Here is a 24183-nt window from a genome sequence, read left to right as displayed (position 1 = left end):
GGGTCTTTTGCTCGATTCTTTCTGCACCCTTTTCTAAATCTGGGTATATACCGGTTTTGCGCGTCGTTTACCGTGTCCTTGAATAAGGTCCAGGCTTGCTCCACCGTCTGTGCCTTTCTGGAACAGTCCCTGAGTTTTCTCTTTACCATTTGTCTCATGGCATCCTAGTTTCCTTTCCTGAAATTGGTTCTCTTCCCCTATGTCATACCTATTTCCACTTTGAATTGGATCATGTTGTGATCGCTGTTTCCTAATGGTCCCACTACTTCCACTTCTTGGGCAGGTCCTCTCAGCCCGTTGAGGATTAAATCCAGAATAGCTGTCCCTCTCGTTGGTTCCTTGACAAGCTGTTCCAAGTAGCAGTCCCTTACAACATCTAGGAACTCCGATTCCTTTGAACACTTTGAAACTCCATGGCTCCAGCCTATCCCAGGATAGTTGAAATCTCCCATAACTATGGTGTTTGCGTTTTTACATTCTCGCCTCAACTCGGCTCTCAGTTCTTCATCCTTTGCTTCTGTTTGCCCAGGTGGGCGGTAATACAGTCCCATCTTTATCTAGGTTCCCCTTCTTCCTGATATTTTAACCCATATTGATTCCAATTAGTCATTTGTCGTTGCTGCGTCCACTCCGGACGATTGAATGCTGTCCCTTACATAGAGTGCTACTCCTCCTCCTTTATGATGTGTCCTGTCTCTTCGGTAGAGCTTGTACCCAGGCAGTACTGTGTCCCATTTGTTTTCATCGTTCCACCATGTTTCCATGATTGCTATTATGTCTAGGTTCTCAACTTTGGCCATGATTTCTAGTTCCCCATTTTGTTCTTCAGGCTTCTTGCGTTAGTGTACATGCAATTTAAATCTCAATATTTTTGTTTTCTTATTTTCCCTTGCGATTCATTATTCTTTCCGTCCCCTTCTCATTCTACAGACTTTTGTTTATTGTCTCTCCTGTCTTCCCCTTGTGGTACGTGGTACTTTTCCTCTTTATGTTCATTCCCTTTCTCTTGTTCCTTTTTGTCTTCCCCATGTAGTAGACTCCTCCTATCCCCCTCTTGATTCGTCTGGCTAAGTTGGTTTTTCGTTGCCTGTTTGGTGTCTTCCCAGAACTTCCCCCACTCAGTATCCTTTCGGGATACTGTCTTCCGAATCATCAACACCTCTCAGTTTAAAGCCTGCTCTAATCCTTTCCTGACATTGTTTGCTAGTAGTCTAGTTCCCGCCGTGCTCAGGTGTAGTCCATCTCTCCTGAAGGGCTTGTTCTTGCCCCAGAACGTTGTCTAGTTCCTCACTAAGTGAAAACACTCTTCTTCACACCATCTCCTCATCCACGCATTAATTGATTGTAGATCTGTCTGTCTCTTCACATCAGTCCTTGGTACTGGTAGGATCTCTGAGAACGCTATCCTCTAAGTCCTCATCTTCAGCTTCCTTCCCAAAATCTTGAACTGCTCGGTGAGTGCCTTCCTGCTGTAGTCTCTTCTGGCGACATCATTTGTCCCGACATGGACTATCACTGCTGTCTCTGCTCCTTCCAGGATCGTTTCAATTCTGTCGATGATGTCCTTGGTTCTTGCTCCTGGGAGGCAGGTCACCAGCCAATCCTCTCTCCCTCCTGTTATGTGGCTGTCTACCTGCCTTAGGATCGAGTCTCCCACCAGGATTGCAGATTTCCCTTTTTTCAGTCTCCGTTGTGGTTGCAGATCAGTGTCCTTGGTAGTTCTTGTTTCTTCTTCCTCAAGGTGCTGGTAGGATCTTGCCTCTTCCTCCTGCGAGTTTCCTCCCTGGGATCCTACTGCCTCGGTGTCAGATGGTTCATGTCCTCCGTTCAGTGAATCCTCCCTGTGCTGCTCGTGTTCTTGCTCTTTCATTCTTCTGTAGGCGTCCTCGAACTTCTCAAGTTCCCTGACTTGTTCCTCAATGTGCCTCTCTCTCATAGGGTAGTCGTCTAGCTGGAATGGGTTTTCTAAGATGTAGAGTCCCTCCAGTTCCCGGATCCTGTGCTTCAGACTGACTTCACTCTTCAAGCTCTTCAGTTCCTGACATCGTCCGCACACATACGACTGTCTCCCCGAGGGGAAGTAGTCGTACATGTGGCAGTCCGTGCAGTACACTGGGAAGCTCAACCTCTGGGCTCCTGCAGCTTCCATACTTGTCCACCTTCTAGAAGTCCCATAACTATTAAAGGCTCTACCTTGCAATCGACCAATAGCATCAAGATTTTTGGGGTTACTTTTGACTGCAAACTCACTTTCCATGAACATATCAGTAATATTGTTAGATCTACCTTCTTTAGATTATGTCAAATTCGGTCAATTGCTAAATTCTTATATTCCAAATCATTGAATATACTAGTTCATTCGCTGGTGATCTCAAAACTGGATTATTGCAACGCATTGATCAAAGGAATTACTTTAAAAGAAATCCGCTGCCTGCAGATTGTTCAAAACGCCTCAATCAAACTTATAAGGAATGCTAAAAAATTTGATCATGTGACTGCTTTACTTAAGGAAGCGCATTGGCTTCCGGTTGCTCACCATATAACTTATAAACTATGTTTATTGACTTTCAAATCTCTTCTTTATAAAGCACCTGCTTTTATTCATAGATTATTGATTCCCTTAGATCTCTTCCCTTAGATCTCTCAGATCCACTGAACAGCATCTCCTGACCATCCCCTCACTAAAAACTATTAATACACGGCGCCAAACTATTTTTTCCGTTACTGCCCCCCCAAATATGGAATCTACTCCAAATTCACTTGCGAGAAGAACTGAATTTGGAAAGATTTAAGAGCAATCTAAAATGCTTTCTTTTTAAAGATGCATTTGACAACTAATAAAACTATATTTGGTTCGTTAACCAGACATTAGGTTTATATCAGTGCTTTGATTGAGCCCTGGTTTCTAAATTCTCTGATGCATATTGCTATTCCCTTCCCTAACGTTTTTCCCTTATATATTTTCTTTACTATTTTAAATTGTATTTCTGCACCTACCCATTCCTTCTGTATCAATTCATTTTGTCCTGTCAGTCATATTTATATAATTTGTTTCCCTTTGATTATTGTAACTCAATATTTTTATTTTTTGTACATCGCTTAGAAGGCGATATAAGCGATTAATCAAATACATATTAAACTTGGAAACTGTACCTTTTGCGCTCACTCCTGTTCCTGGCTCTTCCTTGTCTCCTGCTTTCTTCCGCTTGTGCGTTGTCCTCCTCCTCTTAGCCTTCTGTGCCTGCCAGAACCTTTTGCTTGAGTTTGCCTTTTCTTAATCCTCTACTGTTGCCGTTCTGCTTATGTGAGCTCTCTCTGCTTGTGTATGTTCTCTTTTCGCTTGTGTGTGCTCTCTCTGCCACTGCCCTTTATGCTGAGGTTCATGTATGTTACCTCTTGGGCCTGCTTCCTAGGCCTACCCTTTTCCTGTCTTCTGTTCCTGCTGCTTTTCTTCTAAACTAAACTAAACCTTAAGTTTATATACCGCATCATCTCCACGGATGTTGTGGAGCTCGGCACGGTTTACAAGAACTTAGAATATAGGAAGAAAAGGAGAAAAAAAAAAAAAAAAGGTTTACATGAACTTATATATAGAAGAGAAGAGTAAGGGGGGATAGAATTACATTTTAGTGAAAAGCCAGGTTTTCAGTTGCTTGCGGAATAATTGGAGGGAGCCCAGGTTCCGCAGTGGGGTAGTAAGGACGTTCCAAAGACCTGTGATTCTGAAGAGAAGGGATTTTCCCAGTTTGTCTGCATAGCGAATACCGTGTAGAGAGGGGAAGGATAATTTATACCTTTGGGTTGGTCTGGTAGAGTCAGGACTCGAGGAGTTATAAGATAGTGGGATTAAGGGAGGAAGGATGCCGTGAATGATTTTAAAAGTCAGGCAGGAGCATTTGAAATGGATTCTGGAAATCACTGGGAGCCAGTGAAGTTTGGCTAGGAGTGGGAAAACATAGTCAGACTTGCGTTTTGCAAAGATCAACTTGGCTGCAGTATTCTGGATTAGCTGGAGTCTTTGAAGACTTTTTTTTGATAGGCTTAAGTAGATGGCATTGCAGTATCTAATTTGGAGAGGATGATGGATTGGTCAAGAACGGCGAAATGTTGTTGGCGAAAATAGGATCTTACTTTCCTCAGCATGTGGAGGCTGAAAAAGCATGATTTAGCCAAGGAGTTGAGGTGGTCATTGAGGGAGAGAGAAGAATCGATAATGATGCCAAGGACCTTGCTTGAGAACTCAAGCTGCAGTGCAGCGCCTGAGGGTAATGCAAAGAGGGTGGGGGCAGGTGTTCTAATTTTGGGCCGAGCCAAAGTAATTTAGTTTTTGATTCATTCAATTTCATCTGTACCGAGAAGGACCATGAATGGAGTCTCATTATGGCAAGCTGTAATGTTTTCGTGAAGATTGGTGAGGTTCTGGTCTGTCTCAAGGAGGACAAGGATGTCATCAGCATATGTGTAGATTGTTTCAAGGGGGGATAATTGGAGGAGTTTCAGGGAGGACATATAGATGTTAAAGAGAATAGGGGATAGGGGTGATCCCTGAGGGACACCGTTAGATGGTGTCCAAGGAACGGACATGGTGCCATTTGTGTTGACAGTGTAGGAGCGAGAGCGTAGGAAGTTTGAGAACCACTTTAGGATGGTGGATTCAATTCCTATCTCGGAAAGTTGATAAAGTAGTATGTCGTGGTGGACAACATCAAAAGCTGAAGAGAGATTGAAATGTAATAGGACAGCGAATTTGTTACGAGAATGTAGTTGTTGCATCTTAGAAATTAAGGAAACTAGGAGGGATTCGGTGCTGAAGCTGGGTCTGAAGCCATATTGGTAGGGATGGAGGATGGAGAATCTCTCTAGGTAAGAAGAGAGCTGGGTGGTGACTATGGCCTCTAGCAGTTTAGTTAGGAGAGGGATATTTGCTATGGGGCGGTAGTTAGATGGTAAGGAAGGGTCGAGATCGGCTTTTTTCAGAAGAGGGGACAAGGCAATGTGTCCCATTTCTGTGGAGAACAGGCCCGATAGTAAAGCAGAATTTATAAGCCTGGTAAGGGAGGAGATGGCCTGCGTGGGAATGTTTTCATAAAGGTAGGAAGGGAAAGGATCCAGGATGCAATTGCAGGATTTCAGTTTGAGACAGAGTTTAGAGATCTGGGATTCGGATACAAGTTCAAAGGCAGTCCAGGATCTATCAGCAGGGATAGGGTTGGAGTCGTTGGGAGGCAGAGAATTGTAAGAGACTGCTGGGGGGAAAGAACTCCGTAAGGTAGTAATCTTTTCATTGAAAGATTTAGCTAGGTCGTTTGCATGTGGGGGGTGGAAAGGGGAAAGGTGGAGTCGTTTTTTGAGGTTAGGTTGCGTCAGATGTTGAACAGTGTACTATTTTGGGTTTTTGATCTGGTGATTTTATCTCCATAGAAATTCTTCCTTGCTTTTTTTAGAACTGTGTTATAGAACTTGATGTTGTCTCTCCAGGATTGTCTGTCTGAAGGGGATTTTGATTTTTTCCATTTACGTTCCAGGGCTCGACATTTCTGCTTTAATTCCCTGTGGTATGGAAGATACCAGGGAGCCTTGCGGGAGTGGGAGATAGGTTTAGTAGACAAAGGGGCAAGAGCACGGTAGGTAGTCCCGGAAAGGGTTACCCAATTATGCCAGTTGGAATCTGGGTCAGCATGTTTAGGAAAAGGGGGAGTTGGTTGAGAAATTGGGTCCAGAATAGTTCACTCGTGATTTTTTTGCGGTAGGTGATAGAGTTTGTGGGTCGGGGTGGAGTGCCAAGATGAGACATGAAAATGGGAAGGCAGAAAGAGCCTAGAAGGTGATCAGACCAGGGGACATGTTCCCAATGGGCCTCTTTGGCAGAAGTTTTGTGCTCGGTCAGGTCAAGGAAGCTGATGATGTCTAGTGTATGCCCCTTATCGTGGGTAGGGGTGGGCGAAGGAGCGGTGAAGCCTAGGGAGGTGAGGAAGTCTTTGAATTCGGTTGCATCCTTGCTGGTGTTATCGTCTAGATGGAGATTAATATCTCCAATGATCAGTAGGAAGGCCCTTGTTATGGTCTCAAGAACGAGTTCAGAGGATTTGTTTCAGGGGGTTGGTGGGCGGTAAAGTAACAGGATACCTAATGGGTAGGGATGAAGTTCATCGTTGAATGAAGCTAACATGAATTCTAAAGAGGTATGGATGCACTTTTCAAGGAGCTGGACATCGAAGAATGATTTGTAAAGCAGAGCCAGGCCTCCTCCTTTCCGGTTGATTCTAGATGAGAAGAGGCCATGGTAGCCAAGGGGACAGAGTTCGTTTTGTGTGAATAAATCATCTTTTTCGATCCATGATTCTGTGATGTACAAGAAACCTGGATCGAAGTCTCCGAGTAGGTCTTTTAGTATTTGGGTCTTATTGCGGACTGATCTGGCGTTACAGTAGAGTGTTGGGACTGGGGTGAGAGAGTCGGAGGTAAGGTTGGGTAGGTTGGCTGGAGGAACAGGCTTTAAAGAGGTGTGATTGACTCCTTGATGTTTTTTGAAAGAGTGGGTTCTAGTGCATACAAGTACAGGGATTCTGAGACCAGGGCAGACGTTGTTGGAGTTTGTGGAGTCGGAAAGGTTGGGGGGGGAGAGGTTTTTGGCAGTGGGAAGTATAGGTGAAAGAGCAGAGAAGAAGGAGGAGCCAGGAAGGTGGCTTCATTGTGGGATCAAGGAGAACTAATGAGAGGGGTTGGGGCAGAGCTTGCCAGGCAGGAGGGAGGAGAACTGAGTATAGGTAAAGACTGAGTGAAACGGGAGAAGGACTAAGAACTGAAGGAGAATACGCAACAAGTTGTTTCTAGTGAGGTGGAACTTAACAATTGCTAATAGTGAGATACAGACTGAGGTGAAGTTTAGCAATTGTTAATTAGTAAGATAAGAACAGAGGCGGTGCTTAGCTGGGGAACGGTGGTAAATAGTGTATATATGCGGTAGCTACTCTGTATATGCGGAAGCAGGCTATATGCGGTAGCAGGCTAAATATACAGTAGCTGGCTATACATGTAGTAGCAGTAAAGCACAGTTACTTACCGTAACAGTTGTTATCCAGGGACAGCAGGCAGATATTCTCACACATGGGTGACATCACCGACGGAGCTCCGCAGCGGACAGCCTCGAAAGCAAACTTGCTTGAAGATCTCGAGCTTTCGAGTGCTGCACCGCGCATGTGCGTGTGCCTTCCCGCCTAACTAGGGGGCGCATCTCTTGTGAGGATCCTCAGTTCAGATACCAAGCCAAGAAGCCAACCAGGGGAGGTGGGAGGGTTGTGAGAATATCTGCCTGCTGTCCCTGGATAACAACTGTTACGGTAAGTAACTGTGCTTTATCCCAGGACAAGCAGGCAACATATTCTCACACATGGGTGACCTCCAAGCTAATTATAAAGGGATGGAGGGAGTTGGCAAGTTAAGAAAAAAGATTTTGCAAAACAGATTGGCCAAAATGGCCATCCCTCCTGGAGAAAGTATCCAGACAGTAATGAGAAGTGAAAGTATGAACCGAGGACCAAGTGGCAGCCTTGCAGATTTCCTCAATAGGAGTTGATCTGAGGAATGCTACAGACGCCGCCATAGCTTGAACTTTGTGGCCCGTCACTCGATCCTGCAGAGGAAGACCAGCCTGAGCATAACAGAAAGAGATACAAGCAGCTAACCAGTTGGAGATGGTACGCTTCGAGATAGGGCATCCCAACCTATTCGGATCAAAAGAAATGAATAGTTGAGGAGATGTCCAGTGAGATTGAGTGTGTTGAAGATAGAAAGCTAAGGTACGTTTGCAATCTAAAGTATGCAGAACCGCTTCTCCAGGAAGAGAATGTGGCTTAGGAAAAAAGACTGGTAGGACAATTGATTGGTTGATGTGAAATTCTGAAACCACTTTAGGTAAGAATTTAGGATGGATACGCAGGACCACCTTATCATGGTGAAAAACAGTGAAAGGTGGGTCCGAAACCAAAGCTTGCATTTCAGTAACACGTCAAGCAGAAGTGATGGCAATCAAGAATACCACTTTCCAAGTGAGATACTTGAGAAGAGCCTTGTCTAGAGGTTCAAAAGGAGGTTTCATCAGTTGAGCTAAAACAACATTAAGATCCCAAACCACAGGAGGTGGTTTAAGGGGTGGATGAAGATTAAAAAGCCCCTTCATAAAGCGAGAAACCATGGGATGCGCAGAGAGAGGTTTCCCATCCAGAGGCTAATGAAAAGCAGCGATAGCACTGAGATTGGCTCTAATAGATGTAGATTGAAGGCCTGATTGGGACAAGTGGAGCAAATAGTCCAATACAGACGCTACAGAGGAAGATTTCGGAAGAAGATGACGAGTAGAACACCAAGAAGAAAATCTCGTCCACTTCTGGCTATAACATTGACGAGTGGACGGCTTCCTGGAAGCAAGAAAAACATCCTGGACAGACTGAGAAAATTGAGAAGAGTCAGTTAAGTAGAAAGGTACCAAGCTGTCAGGTGAAGAGACTGCAGATTGGGATGAAGCAAGGACCCTTGACTCTGAGTGAGCAGAGAAGGAAAAACTGGTAGAAGCAGAGGCTCCCTGGCACTGATTTGAAGAAGAAGGGAGAACCACGCTTGTCTCGGCCAGCGAGGAGCTATCAGAATCATGGTAGCATGTTCCGATTTGAGCTTGACAAGAATCTTGAGAATCAGAGGAAATGGAGGGAAAGCATAAAGAAATTGATTCCTCCAGTCCAGAAGGAAAACATCCGCTTCGAGACGATGAGGCGAGAAGATACGGGAGCAAAAGAGAGGGAGTTTGAAGTTGCTGGGCGACGCAAACAATTCTATCCGAGGGGTCCCCCACCGAGCAAACACCTGACAAAGTGTGGGGGAATTGAGTGTCCATTCGTGAGGCTGCAGCAGACGACTCAATTTGTCTGCCAGACAGTTTTGTTGACCCTGTATATAGACTGCTCTGAGAAAGATGTTGTGAGAAATTGCCCATTGCCATAGATGGATAGCTTCCTGACAAAGGGAGTGAGAACCCGTCCCACCCTGCTTGTTGACGTAATACATGGCTACCTGATTGTCTGTCCGAATAAGTATCACTTGGTCATGAAGAATATGAAGAAACGCTTTTAGGGCAAGGAAAATCGCTTTGAGTTCCAACAGATTGATATGACAACGCCGGTCTGCGGAGGTCCACAACCCTTGCGTACGAAGACCATCTACGTGGGCCCCCCACACGTAGGTGGACGAATTGTCATGAGGACTTTCTGATGAGGAAGATCGTGAAAATGCAAACCTCTGGAAAGATTGGAAGAGAGCATACACCAGCGGAGAGACTTCTTTAACAAAGGAGTCACTATTATATGGCGTGAAAGCAGCTCCAGTGCTTGCTGCCATTGCGACGCCAGAGTCCACTGAGGGATGCGAAGATGAAGTCTGGCCAGGGGGGACACATGAACCGTGGATGCCATGTGACCGAGCAGCACCATCATCTGACGGGCAGAAAGGGTCGAAAGAGAAGACACTTGCCGGCAAAGTCGAAAGAGGGTCTGTTGACAATTTAGTGGAAGGAACGCCCTCATGCTGACAGAATCCAGAGTCGCACCAATAAACTGAAGAGACTGGGCTGGAACTAACTGAGATTTTGGAAAATTGACGTGAAACCCTATACTTTGAAGAAAAGAAATAGTCTGATGGGTCGCTGCAATAACCCCCTGGAGAGAAGGGGCTTTGATAAGCCAATCGTCAAGGTAAGGAAACACCTGAAGCCCTCGAGAGCGTAGGGCCACGGCCACCACTACCAGACATTTGGTGAACACTCTGGGGGAGGCTGCTAGGCCGAAGGGTAGAACTCTGTATTGGAGATGAAGATTCCCCACCTTGAATCTGAGATATTTGTGAAAAGTTGGATGAACAGGGATATGAGTATAAGCCTCTTTGAGATCCAGTGAGCACATCCAATCCCCCTGATCCATGAGGGAGTACAATGTCGGGAGCGAGAGCATGCGAAACTTCTCTTTGACAAGAAATTTGTTGAGGGCTCGAAGATCCAGAATGGGTCGCAAATCCCCCGTCTTTTTGGGTACCAGGAAGTACCTGGAGTAGAACCCTAGATTGTGTTGGACAGGAGGAATCTCTTTCACCGCTCTAAGGCGAAGAAGCATCCGAGTTTCTTGAAGAAGAAGGGGGAGTTGCGAGGAACTGGAATGACACTCTCTTGGCGGATGATCTGGGGGTACCTGAAGCAGGCGCAGAGAGTATCCCTCGCGGATCGTTGTCAGCACCCAGAGGTCCGATGTAATACTTTCCCAACGTGATGAAAAAAGGGAAAGGTGACCTCCAATGGGCAAAAGAGAATTTTGCAGGGAGGATGGAATGCTCAGGACCGGAACGTCAAAAAGACGGAGCCGGTTTGGTGGCAGCAGGCGCCTGAGGTTTCTGAGGGCGTTGCTGCTGCTGAGGACGTCGAGGAGGAGGCCTAGAAAATACAGGAGTCGTTTTCATGGAATATCGACGAGGTGGAGGCTTATATGCCCGGGCAGTAGACAGCTTGGGTTTAGACCTGAGCAGGGAAGCAAAAGAGCGCTCATGCTCAGAGAGCTTCTTGGTGGCAGCTTCAATGGAGTCGTCGAACAACTCATTCCCCTGACAGGGTAAGTTGGCAAGACGGTCCTGCAAATTTGGGTCCATGTCGACTATGCGGAGCAAGGCAAGGCGGCGCATGGCAACTGCAAAAGCCGACACCCGGGAAGAAAGCTCAAAAGCATCATAAGATGCCTGCAACATAAAAAGCCTCAACTGAGAAAGAGTCTGAAGGATCTGTTTAAATTCAGACAGACGGTGTTTAGACAAGTCTGGAAAAAAGGATGGCAACAGCTTCAAAAAATGGTTGAAGTATGATGTAAAAACATAATTGTAATTCAAAATTCTGTTTTCCATCATAGAATTTTGGTACAATCGACGCCCAAACTTGTCCATAGTGCAACCTTCACGACCAGGAGGGACAGTTGCAGAAATTTTAGATGGATGAGCTTTCTTGAGGGAGGACTTCACCACTAAGGATTGGTGTGAGAGTTGTAACTTCTCGAAGCCTTTACAGGGAACAGTGCGATAACGTGACTCCAGCTTTGATGGAATAGCCGTGACCGAATAAGGTGTCTCCATAATGCGGATGAAGGTCTGTTTAAGCACCGGTGTCATGGGCAACCGCAAGGTCTCCTTGGGAGGATGAGCGAGCTCCATGTCAGCCAAGTATTCTAGTGTATATTTGGAATCTGAATGCAAGTCCAAATGAAGAGCTTGACTCATATCATAAACAAACTTGGCAAAAGAGGAAGACTTGGAAGAAGAAGGTTCCTCAGGGGAGACAGACCTGGAACGAGGAGCCACGGAATAAGAGGGTGAAGTCTCACGTGAGTACTGAGACAGCAGTTCCGACTCCACTCTCACTGTCACTGAAGAAGCCCCACTCCCAGTTTGTGGTGGAGTGAAGGAATGCTTCCTCTTCAGACCCCTCGAAGGGGATGTCCTCGGAGTTCAAGGGGTAGAATGCCTCGAAACTGGAGGAGAGAGATCCCGACGCAAAGATCTCGAGGGAGGAGTCCTCGACCTCGAAGATAAAGAAGAAGCAGCAGCGACCTTCGATTCAGAACAAAAAATTTCTTTGAGGAAGTTTCCACACGCCCCGAGCTCTTCGAAGCGAGGTGTTTCGACGGCCTCGAGCGATGATTCGGACGAGGCAAAGAGGATCTCGAGGTGATATCCGGCATTGAGTTTGAAGAAGAAAATCTCTTGCGAGATCTGCCCCGTGGATGCTGGATCAGGGTCTCAGGCTGCTGCTCAGGCTGGTCCACCCGAGGCAAAGTCGAGGACGGGACTGACTGAGCCACAATGGAAGAAATTTGAGTAGTCAAATTAGACTTGAGCATATCTTCAAACATTGGCACCGAGACCAGAGGATTTGGCGTCAAAGGTGCTCCCGTGCGCTCCAAGGAGGGCGACCTCGATTTAGAGTACTTGGAGGCACGTTTTGCCGAAGGCCTCGAGGACAGAGGCACACCCGGAGTCCCGGGTAACATGGAAAGAGACTCTGGAAGCTTCTTGGGCATGGTACCTGAAAAGGAAGCAGGAGACTTACCCCCAGATGCAGGCTTCAAGGACGGGATCAAGGAGGCCTTCGAGGCTGAGGACCCTGAGGTCTTCGAGGCCGAGGCCTTACTGCCCGAGGTCGCCCCCGATGTCGAGGCTTTAGGTCCCGAAGAGGTCGAGACAGTCGAGGCCGAGGTTTTTTCAGGCTCCATGTTGAATAGATGAATGAATCTGTCGCAGCGGCGGCGAAAAGCACGAGGCTGAAGGGTTAGACAGCGATCACAATCTTCTGGACGATGAGTGCGACCCAAACAGACCATACACAGACTATGAGGGTCGGTGATAGAAATCGTCCTGCCGCACTGGTAGCAACGTTTAAACCCGGTCACAGGCCGGGACATAGAAAAAATAAAGTCCTTCGAAAAGAAGGGAAGAGGGCCTAGGCCCAAGCCTGCGGACTCAGAAAACAAAAAAAGAAACAAACTTTTTTTTTTTTTTTTACTTTTAAAAACAAGAAACTAAACAAGGGAATAAACCCTGAGCACAGCGACCGAACAATAGCAGCCGCGGTGAAGAGAAGGCAAATTGCTGCAGAGCCAGAAGCACAAGTCTTCTCAGCTCCATGGAAAACAATGAACTGAGGATCCTCAGAGGAGATGTGCCCCCTAGTTGGGCAGGAAGGCACGCGCGCATGCACGGTGCAGCACTCGAAAGCTCAAGATCTTCAAGCAAGTTTGCTTTCGAGGCTGTCCGCTGCGGGGCTCCATCGGTGACGTCACCCACGTGTGAGAATATGCTGCCTGCTTGTCCTGGGATAATGGGCAGTATAGGCTATACATGTGGTGGCAGGCTAAACATGCAGTAGCTGGCTATACATGCAGTACAGGCTGTACATGCGGTGACTGGCTATATATGTGGTTTTACATGCAGTAACAAGCTATAGATGCAGTTTGTGCATGTTTTAACAGGCTATAGGTGCGGTTTATAACAATCTATGACATGCTTTGCATGCAGTTTGTACAAGTTAAATAAGCAGGTTGAATAAGCAGTTATAACAGGTTATATAGGGACAGAGAAAGCTGTGTTGAACCAGCTTATAGAATCCCCAGGAAGAGCAGCAGTTGGGAGAGACGAAAGAAAACACAGTTCCCTCAGAACCTGGTGTGCTTTTTCTCAGGTGACTTGGCACTAGAGGACAGCGTTAGTGGCCCCTCTTTCCTGCTGTGTTGAAACCAGCTGATAGAATCCTCAGGAAGAGCAGCAGTTAGGAGAGATGAAAGAAAACACAGTTCCCTCAGAACCTGGGGTGCTTTTTCTCAAGTGACTTGGCACTAGAGGACAGCGTTAGAGTGGCCCCTCTTTGCTGCTGTGTTGAAACCAGCTGATTGAATCCTCAGGAAGAGCAGCAGTTAGGAGAGATGAAAAAAAACAGTTCCCTCAGAGCCTGGTGTGCTTTTTCTCAAGTGACTTGGCACTAGAGGACAGCGTTAGAGTGGCCCTGTGCCTGCTGCTTCTCTTTGTTCTTGTGTGGATACGATCCTCCGGACCTTGTCTTCAGTGCCTTCTATCCCTTTGCTTCACTTGCCTGTATGTGGTTTCCTCCTTTGTGCCTGCTACTCCTTTACCGTGCTGTCTCTCCTTATGTTCTTGGGTGTAGTGGTCCAGCTCTTAAGGCTCTTCGCAAAGGCGCTCACGCTAAGGCAAGCGCCTTTGCCGTTCGCCTTCACCGCGTGCCGTTGGCTCCCCCCCTTTTAAGGGGGAGTCCAGGCGCTGACGACGCTGATGACTCGGTGCAAGTGGCGGAGCTTACTCTCACCGCTGCCCGCTCCTCGCCGCCACCGCTAGCCCCTCCGGTTCCTTCCCTCTTGCTTCCTCCTACCTCTCCTCTGTCTTCAGTCACTGCCTGCTACCAACTCGCGACTGCTGTGGCCTTGGCATCGTGGCTCCCTCCTTTTAAGGAGGAGTCCGGGCGCTGACGATGCTGGTGACGCGGTGCGGGTGAGCGGAGCTTACTCTCGCCGCTGCCCGCCGCCACCGCTAGCCCCTCTGGTTCCTTCCCTCTTGCTTCCTCCTACCTCTCCTCTGTCTTCAGTCGCTGCCTGCTACCAACTCGCGATTGCTGTGGCCTTCGCGCCACGGTTCACCTCACTCATCGTACCAATTTCCAGGTCATTTATAAATATATTAAAAGCACGGGTCCAAGCACCAAACCCTGCGGCAGTTTTTAATCCGGAAACCATTTTAGTCACTCTTCTCTGGACCCTTTCGAGTAGTACTGTGTCCTTCTTCATGTACGGTGACCCCTGCTGGACGCAGTATTCCAAGTGAGGGCATACCATGGCCTAGTACAGCGGCATGATAACCTTCTCCGATCTGTTCATGATAATAATAATAATAATAACAGTTTATATACCGCAATACCGTTAAGTTCTATGCGGTTTACAAAAGATTATTGGGGTACAAGTTGAGTTGACGTACAAGTTGAATTAACTTAAGGGATGTGGGGAACAATTGGGAGAAAGAGCAAGAGAGGGGAAAGAGGGAAGTGGGTCAGCTGTCTAGGTATTTCGGGAATAGGTGGGTTTTGAGGCGTTTCCTGAATATCTCATAAGTGGTGGGCAATAGGAGTTGTTCTAGGTCTTTACCCCATAGAGCAGCCTGATGTGAGAGAAGATGCTCATGGTGTTTTTTTAGTTTGCATCCTCTAACCGGGGGAGAAACAAAGTGCGAGTGGGAGCTTCTCTTGTGTTTGTTGGCTGAGAAGGAGAATAGGTCAGTGATGTATTTAGGGGTTAGACCGTAGAAAACTTTAAAACAGAGGCAGGCGAACTTAAATTTTACACGAGCTTCCATCGGCAACCAGTGTAGCTGTTTGAAGTATGGCGTCACATGATCGAACTTCTTTAGACCGAAGATTAGTCTGACCGCAGTGTTTTGCACTAGTTGCAATCGATCCCCTTCCTTATCATTCCTAGCATTCTGTTCACCCTTTTTGCCGCCGCCACACATTGGGCAGACAGCTTCATCAACTTCTCGATCAGAACTCCCAAATCTCTTTCCTGGGAGGTCTCTCCAAGTACCGCCCTGGACATCCTGAATTCATGCATGAGATTTTTCTTACCGACATGCATCATCTTACACTTATTCACGTTAAACCTCATTTACCATGTCGCGGCCCATTTCTCGAGCATGTTTATGTCACGTTGCAGGTCTTCGCTATCCTCCTGCATCTTCACTACTCTGAATAACTTAGTATCGTCTGCAAATTTAATCACCTCACTCGTCGTACCAATTTCCAAGTCTTTTATAAATATGTTGAAGAGCACGGGTCCAAGCACTGAACCCTGCAGCACTCCACTGGTGACACTTTTCCATTCAGAGTATTGTCCATTTACTCCCACTCACCGTTTCCTATCCGCCAGCCAGTTTTTAATCCATTTGAGTATTTCACCCTCGATTCCATGGCTCGCAATTTTTCGAAGTAGTTATTCATACGGAACCTTGTCGAACGCCTTCTGAAAATCCAGATATACAATGTTGACCGGGTCACCCTTGTCTATCTGCCTGTTTACTCCCTCGAAGAAGTGCAAGTTCGTCAAGCAAGATTTTCCTTTGCTGACGCCGTACTGGCTAGTCCTCATCAGATTGTGTCCGTCCACATGATCAATGATGCGGTCCTTTATCAAGGCCTCTACCATCTTTCCTGCTACCCAAGTCAGACTCAATGGGCTGTAGTTTCCTGGATCTCCCCTCGAACCTTTCTTGAAGATTGGCGTAACATTCGCCACTTTCCAGTCTTCTGGAATCCTTCCTGATTTGATCGACAGATTGGCTATTAGTTGAAGCAGTTCAGCTATAGCCCCTTTCAGTTCCTTGATTACCCTTGGATGGATACCATCCGGTCCCAGGGATTTATTGTTTTTAAGCCTATCAACCTGCCTGCATACCTCTCTTCTAGACTAACCGTCAACCCTGTCAGTTTCCCATTTTCGTTTCCTGCGTATAACCTGTCAGCTTCCAGTATGTTGTGTATATCCTCTTCTGTAAACACAGATGCAAAAAAATGTGTTCAGTTTGTCAGCGATGGCTTTGTCCTCCTTTAGCACTCCCTTTATTCCATGGTCATCCAACGGCCCCACCGCTTCCTTCGCGGGTTGTTTTCCCTTAATATATCGAAAAAACGGCTTGAAGTTTTTGCCTCTTTGGCTATTTTTTCCTTGTAGTCTCTTTAGGCCCCTCTTACCGCCTTATGGTACCTGCTTTGATGTTGTTTGTGCTTTTTCCAGGTTTTGTCCTTAAAGTCTTCTTGTCTCTGATCGCTTCCTTCACCGCTACAGTGAGCCTTGTTATTTTTCCTCTTGGATCCCTTGTTGATACGCGGAATATATAGATTTTGCGCCTCGATGACTGTGTCCTTAAAAAGGGACCATGCTTGCTCTAGCGTTTTTACAATGTTTATCCTCTTCTTAATCTTCTTCCCCACCATGAGTCTCATCCCTTCGTAATTCCATTTTCGGAAGTTCAGTGCCGTGACCGTTGTCCTGGATCAATGTTTTGGCCCTGTGTCCAGGTTGAAGCGGATCATATTGTGATCACTGTTTCCCAGCATCCCTTCTACTTCTACACCTTGCGCCGGTCCTCGTAGTCCATTTATAATTAAGTCCAGAATTGCATTTCCTCTTGTATTTTCCTTAAAAAGTTATTCCAGGAAGCAATCGTCTACACCATCCAGGAACTTGGTCTCCCTACTGCAGCTGGAGGTGCCTAGGTTCCAGTCTATCCCCGAATAATTAAAGTCACCCATGATAACTGTGTTGCCTCCGTTGCAGTTATGTTTAATCTCGTCTGTCATTTCTCCATCAATTTCTTCGGACTGCCCTGGAGGTCGGTAGTAGATGCCAATCTTCGTTTCCGTTCCATTTGTTCCCAGAATTTTGACCCATAGAGACTCTACCTTATTTTTCGTTTCCGGTGTGTTCTCACTGGTAGACTCAATTCCCTCTTTGACGTATAGGGCAATACCCCACCTTTTTGACATACTTTATCTCTGCGGTATAGCTTGTATCCCAGTAGCACAGTGTCCCAGACATTTTCCTCATTCCACCATGTTTCCGTGATGCTGATGATATCAAGGTTATCTTTTTGTGCCATAGCTTCCAATTCCCCCATCTTATTCCTTAGGCTCCTTGTGTTCATGTACATACACTTGAGTTTGCAACCTGTTACTTTCTTGCATTTCCTTCCCTCTTGTGTCCCTTTTGATCCATCAGGATTTCTGCTTGCCTATGATCCGGTGAGTCTTCCCCCCTATCTTCCAGCATGGTATCCTCTGGATATATCGGTTCCCGAACCATCAACTCTTGGTCGACTGTCAGCTTTCCCCTTTTTCCTAGTTTAAAAACTTCTCAATTTCTCTCTTGATGTTGCTTGCAAGTAGCCTTGTTCCGTCTCTGCTGAGATGGAGTCCATCCTTCCTGAATAGCTTGCTCTTCCCCCAGAACGTCGTCCAGTTGTGCACGAAATGGAATCCTTCTTCTTCACACCAGCGCCTCATCCATGCGTTGACTGCTTGCAGCTCCAACTGCCTCTTCTCGCTGGCCCTGGGTACTGGCATGATCTCCGAGAATGCTACCCTCAGCATTCTGGTCTTCAGCTTCCCTCCTAGCATCCGGAACTGGTCCTTCAGTCCTTCCCTGCTGTAGTTCCTGTTGTTCGTCCCCACGTGGATCACCACTGCCGTATCTTCCTCTTCCACACTGTCGATGATCCTGTCAATATGGCTCACTATATCTTCTACCTTGGGTCCCGGTAGGCAGGTCACCAGACTTGACTTGTCTGATGATGGAGTCCCCCACGACAATTGCTGTTCTCTCTATCTTCTCTTGCCTCTCTAGCCGCAGGTCCATGTCCCCTGTGCACTTCCATCTTCCCTCATCCTGGCGTTGGCTGGCACTGGACTCATCTTCCTTGTGGTTGCCCTCCAGGTGGTCCTCACTCACTATAGGTGTATCTTTGTCCTTGCTCACTGTTGGTGTATCTTGGCAGCTCCACTATTGTTAGTGATTTTCCACAGCCTCTCTGTATGCCTGTTTCTAACTCCCCGACTTCTTCCTCAATGGTTTCCTCTGTCATGAAGTTTTCTGCCTCTCTGTCTTTCTCTTCCACTGCTTGAAGTGCTTCTAGTTCCAGTATTCTGCCCTCCAGGAGTCTGACTTGCTTCTTCAGGCCCTCCAGTTCCTCGCATCAAGTGCATACATAAGACGGCCTCCCAGAGAGGAGATAGTCATACATATGGCAAACGGTGCAGAAAACTGGGTAGCTCAACATCCCGCTTCTGTGTGCTGCATCCATTGCTGTCCGCTTGCCGTCTGAAGTGGCTTCTCCTTGTATAGGAATCTGTGTAGCGTCCTCGATGTTACTGTGAAGTCCTTTTCTTGATTTTAAACCTGCTACCCCTTTTGCTTGTGTGTGTCTTCTGTGATAGCCCTCTGCTACTACTATGTTTATCTACTGCTTGTCTGTCCAGCTGCCCTTGTGGTACTTGCCTGTGTAGGTGTCCTTCCTTAGTGTTTCTTCTTTGCTTGTCCCTTCTTGAGGACCTTCGCAAAGGCGCTCTTGCTAAGGCGAGCACATTTAACGCTCACCTTCGACGTGTGCCGAACGGCTGAGCTCCGTTGGCCTCTCTCCTTTTAAGGAGAAGCTCTGGTGGATGACGTCGGGGGTGGGCGGATCTACCTCTCATCGATGCCCCTTGTTCTCTCCTGCCTTCTCTTGCTCCTTCTTCCCCTCTCCTGTACTCTTCTCTGCTTTTCTCTCCTCCTTTCCTGCCTCTGCCGTCCAAGCCTGTTTAACTGAGCTCCATTGGCCCCTCCCCTTTTAAGGAAGAGCTCCGGTGGCTGATGTCGAGGGTGCAGAGCTACCTCTCGCTGATGCCCCTTGCTCTCTCCTGCCTTCTCTTGCTCCTTTTTCCCCTCTCCTGTTCTCTTCTCTGCTTTTCTCTCCTTCTGTTTCCTGCCTCCTGCTTTCCTGCCCAACACACAGGAAGGATCTATTTTACCAGAGCTTCTTAAGCTTTTGTTCCAAGTAAAGCTTGCATGATGTCTGTCCATCTAGGCCAGAGGTAGGCAATTCCGGTCTAGATTGCCTACCCCTGATCTAGGCCTTAATGCACTACAAAGAACCAACAAGATCAACTCTTCAAACAAAACTGAAAGTAATGTTCCAACGCTACAGAGCACCACATCTTTCAGGTCTCATGTATCCAACCCTTCGATGCTGAAGGTCTTACTTCAACACACATTGTATGAATTTCCTTTAACCAATACACGATAACTTTTTGCTGTTCCTCCCAATCCCCAAAATGTATATTTTCCCTCTGCTACTTGGAATTTTAATCAGAAGATTAAGGATACTCATCTCACTGAAGTGGAAAATTAATCTCTTTTGGGGAGAAAAAAAAATTTAATTCCTTGCAGGTTGTGATCTTGCATTTTTATTGAAATCTGCATAAATATCTAACATGAGCTCTTCAGACCATAGACCCTTTCTCCAGAGTGTCACAAGCATATTAGTACCAAACGATGTAGTTGCTATTTTGAGCCATCCAATGCAAGTATATGCTACATCTTACAACAACAACCCCCCCCAAAAAAAAATAATAATAATTTAACTCACAGCACTCACATCATCCAAATGGGAAATCAATGATGAACTGCTTGCAATGCTCAGGCTTTCTACTGATTGCTCTGAAGAAAAGGCATTAAAGAGAAATTAGGTTTTACCTGATAATTTTCTTTCCTTTAAGTTTCAAGTTTATTATGACTTGATATACCACTTTTCATTTCCAAAGTGGTTTACAACATTTCAATTCTTTAATAATTTAAAAACAACAAAACTGATGGAGTTACAAATGCAAAGACATAGAAAGAAAAGTCTCATGAACAACTACACCAGACTCAGAAGGGAAAAGGGTAGAGTTACACTGCTAAAATAAAAAGGAGGTAGGGAAGGAAAGGACGGGAGGGCAAACTGCGAAATTTAGGTTAAGCTCAAGGACGGTCTCCTTCAAGCTATTTCAGAAAAGTGGATGTTATGACCACTGGCCAACAGGTGGAGGTACAGAGAATACCACAATTGTGAGTCCCCCCCCAAGAGTTGTACACAGCTCCTAAAGTTTAGTATTTCTCAAGCAAGCAGTGGCATCAGGGCCAGCTTAAGAGGTTGTTGTACCCTAAGCCAGCTTTTATTTTTGTGCTCCGCATTTGGTGCATAAATGTTACTACAAATAAAGAACTTCTGTTCTAAGGATACTTTCAGAATCAAATATCTCCAATGCTTATCCTTCACCACTTCATGTATTTCAGGGGATAGGTGGCGTGCTATGATTCCCACCCCATTCTTTTTACTGGGAGATAAATCAGACACTAAGAAAACATGTGGATAATTTTTAGGATTTACTAAGTGTTCATATGAGCGTTTTAAATGTGTCTCCTGGATAAAACCTACCCCGACTCGTAAATGCTCTGCTTCTTTAAATAAAAGTTGGCATATTAAGACCCCTAACATTAAGGGTCATCCAATGAATCGGTTCAGAACCCAGAGCTGCATATAATTAACTATCACCCAGAGTTACCACCCACTCATCAATACCCCATCCATACACACACAACCCCCCTAACCAACCACAACACAAGCATTCAAACACTCTTACTACACAGAACTTCCCCCCCCCCAATCCCCGGATACCCCCCACTCCCCTACCTGCCTCCCCCAAGACCCATTTCCTACCTTCCACCCCCTACCTCCCTTCCCCCCTTACAGTGTGACAAATCTAGCTCTCCTGCGCCAGCCAAAATCAGAAGGAGTTCACGAAGGCAGGAGGAACTGGGAATTCCTCCTGCCTCCATTCTGGTACCTGGGGGAGGGGGGGTCATCATGGAGGACTGTCATGGCAATTTTTTTTTTTATAGGGCCAGATATTGTGTGTGTGTTGCACATACACAACTTCTATGCCCATAGGGAAAAAAAGAAACACATAGGCAGACCTGTTGTGACCAGATTCTGGCATGCAAGTTTAGGGCATCAATTGGATTGGTTTTATTATTAATGACCTCATTTGATTGCTAGAATCAGAGAACGTATGATCACATTGAAAACCATGCAGTCAGCATCAGGTTGGCAAATACAATTGGTCACTAAATCAGTCAAACTGATTTAGCGATGATCATTAGACAATCGGAGGCTTTAGCGACATCTAGCCCCAAATGTTAAGTGGTGCTTCTTTTAACAAACTGCTAATGCTGCCTTATAGTCTATGCCGGAGTGCTATCAATCACTGCTAGGACTCAGGCTTGATGAGGGGCCCCGTTTCATTGCTTCTTCAGGAGCCTTCATTTACTGCTTACACTGTGTGATTTTAAATAAAAGTGTAAAACCTTTGACATCAGTTTGTGCCTCGCCTATCCATATCAATACATTTCAGCTTTGCACTCACCTGTCTTCGACATTATTGTTTTATTAATTTCAGTTTCATTAGTCAAGGTATTTCCTATTTCTTGAGGAAACTGATCCAGATGCTTCCCTGTAACGGAAAAACACAGTTACTTACCGAAACAGGTGTTATCCAGGGACAGCAGGCAGATATTCTTAACTGATGGGTGACGGCACCGACGGAGCCCCGGTACGGACAATTTTAGAATGATTGCACTCTAAGAACTTAGAAAGTTCTAGCTAGGCCACACCGCGCGTGCGCGAGTGCCTTCCCGCCCGACGAAGGCGCGCGGTCCCCAGTTAGGATAAGCCAGCTAAGAAGCCAACCCGGGGAGGTGGGTGGGACGCAAGAATATCTGCCTGCTGTCCCTGGATAACACCTGTTACGGTAAGTAACTGTGCTTTATCCCAGGACAAGCAGGCAGCATATTCTTGACTGATGGGTGACCTCCAAGCTAACAAAAAGCGGGATGGAGGGAAGGTTGGCCATTAGGAAAAAAGATTTTGTAAAACAAATCGGCCGAAGTGTCCATCCCGTCTGGAGAATGCATCCAGACAATAGTGAGATGTAAAAGTATGAACTGAGGACCAAGTAGCAGCCTTGCAGATTTCCTCAATGGAAGTGGAGCGGAGGAAAGCTACAAACGCTGCCATAGCTCTAACTTTGTGGCCCGTGACAGAACCTTCCAGTGTCAGGCCCGACTGAGCATAACAGAAGGAAACGCAAGCAGCAAGCCAATTGGATAAAGTGCGTTTAGATACAGGATGACCCATCTTGTTAGGATCAAAGGACAAAAAAAGTTGAGGAGATGATCTGTGAGGTTTAGTGCGTTCGAGATAGTAAGCCAAAGCACGTTTACAGTCCAAGGTATGTAAAGCTTGTGTTCACCTGGATGAGAATGAGGCTTCGGGAAAAAAACAGGTAGGACAATGGACTGGTTAAGGTGAAAATCAGACACAACCTTAGGGAGAAACTTTGGGTGTGTACGCAGAACCAACTTATCATGGTGAAAAACAGTGAAAGGTGGATCGGCCACTAGTGCATGTAACTCACTGACCCTCCTGGCAGAGGTGAGAGCAATAAGGAAGACCACTTTCCAAGTGAGAAATTTGAAAAGTGCTGTGGCCAAAGGTTCAAAAGGAGGCTTCATTAAAGTGGAAAGAACCACATTAAGATCCCAGACAACAGGAGGGGCTTTGAGAGGTGGATTCACATTGAAAAGGCCCCTCATGAACCTGGAAACCAAAGGATAAGCAGAGAGGGGTTTTCCATGAATTGGCTCATGAAAGGCAGCAATGGCACTGAGATGAACTCTGATAGAAGTAGATTTGAGACCAGAGTCAGACAAGGAAAGAAGATAGTCCAACACCAGTCCCACTGCTAGAGACGTGGGATTATGGTGATGTAAGAGGCACCAGGAAGAAAACCGAGACCATTTCTGTTGGTAACAAAGAAGGGTGGCCGGTTTCCTGGAAGCATCAATGATAGAACAGACAGGCTGAGAAAGGAGTGAATGAGCTGAAGTTAGCCCGAGAGATACCAAGCTGTCAGGTGCAGAGACTAAGTTGGGATGCAGTAGGGACTGTTGATGCTGAGTAAGCAGAGAAGGAAACAGTGGAAGAAGTATGGGTTCCCTGGAACTGAGTTGAAGTAGAAGGGAGAACCAGTGTTGCCTGGGCCACCGTGGAGCGATGAGAATCATGGTGGCTTGTTCCCTCTTGAGCTTGAACAATGTCCGCAGCATGAGCGGTAGAGGAGGAAATGCATATAGGAAGAGATTGGTCCAATCCAGGAGAAATGCATCGGGTGCCAGACGGTGAGGGGAGTAGAGTCTGGAGCAAAACAGGGGCAGTTGATTGTGAGGAGCTGCAAAAAGGTCCACTTGAGGAGTGCCCCATTGAGTGAAAATGGACTGGAGAGTCAAGGGGTCGAGAGTCCATTCGTGAGGTTGGAGAATTCTGCTGAGATTGTCTGCTAAGGAATTCTGCTCCCCTTGAATGTAGACAGCTTTCAGGAATAAATGACGAGCTGTCGCCCAAGACCAAATCCGTTGGGCTTCCTGACACAACAGGCGAGAGCCCGTCCCTCCCTGTTTGTTGATGTAGTACATTGCAACTTGATTATCTGTGCAAAGGAGTAGTACTTGAGGAAAGAGAAGATGTTGAAATGCCTTGAGGGCATAAAATATTGCTCGGAGTTTCAGGAAATTGATGTGATGCTTCTTTTCCTGGGCGGTCCAAAAACCCTGAGTTTGGAATTCGTTCAAGTGAGCTCCCCAGGCATAGGGGGATGCATCTGTGGTGATCACAAGATGATGATGAGGTAGATGGAACAGTAGACCTCTGGATAGATTTGAAGATGTCAACCACCAAAGAAGCGACTGTCGAAGAGACGATGTCACAGATATGTGTTGTGAGCAAGGATCCGTCGCTTGTGACCACTGGGTTGCTAGGGTCCATTGAGGAGTGCGCAGGTGGAGACGTGCGAAAGGGGTGACATGCACTGTCGAAGCCATGTGCCCCAAGAGCACCATCATGTGATTTACAGAGATGGTAATCTGTTGAAACACCTGCCGACAGAGATGAAGGATGGTCTGAAGGCGGTTGGATGGA

The 24183-nt window shown here is 46.5% G+C and overlaps 1 protein-coding gene across 5 annotated transcripts in view; it reads right to left on the bottom strand.

The window, feature by feature from the left end:
• Positions 1–24183, bottom strand: part of TDRD1 (tudor domain containing 1) — a 613801-nt gene that overhangs the window by 531869 nt on the left and 57749 nt on the right. For 4 of the 5 annotated variants that reach the window (XM_033943145.1, XM_033943144.1, XM_033943146.1 and 1 more), the window contains 2 exons: positions 21575–21661; positions 19756–19826 (listed from right to left, as the gene is read on the bottom strand). In XM_033943145.1, coding sequence (XP_033799036.1) covers positions 19756–19826; positions 21575–21661 — 158 coding nt within the window. The remainder of the gene's footprint in view (positions 1–19755; positions 19827–21574; positions 21662–24183) is intronic. The other variant, XM_033943148.1, reaches the window with a different exon arrangement.

The sequence above is a fragment of the Geotrypetes seraphini genome, chromosome 4, assembly GCF_902459505.1.
Source record: "Geotrypetes seraphini chromosome 4, aGeoSer1.1, whole genome shotgun sequence".
NCBI lineage: Eukaryota > Metazoa > Chordata > Amphibia > Gymnophiona > Dermophiidae > Geotrypetes > Geotrypetes seraphini.
This window is presented reverse-complemented; position numbering and strand designations above follow the sequence as displayed.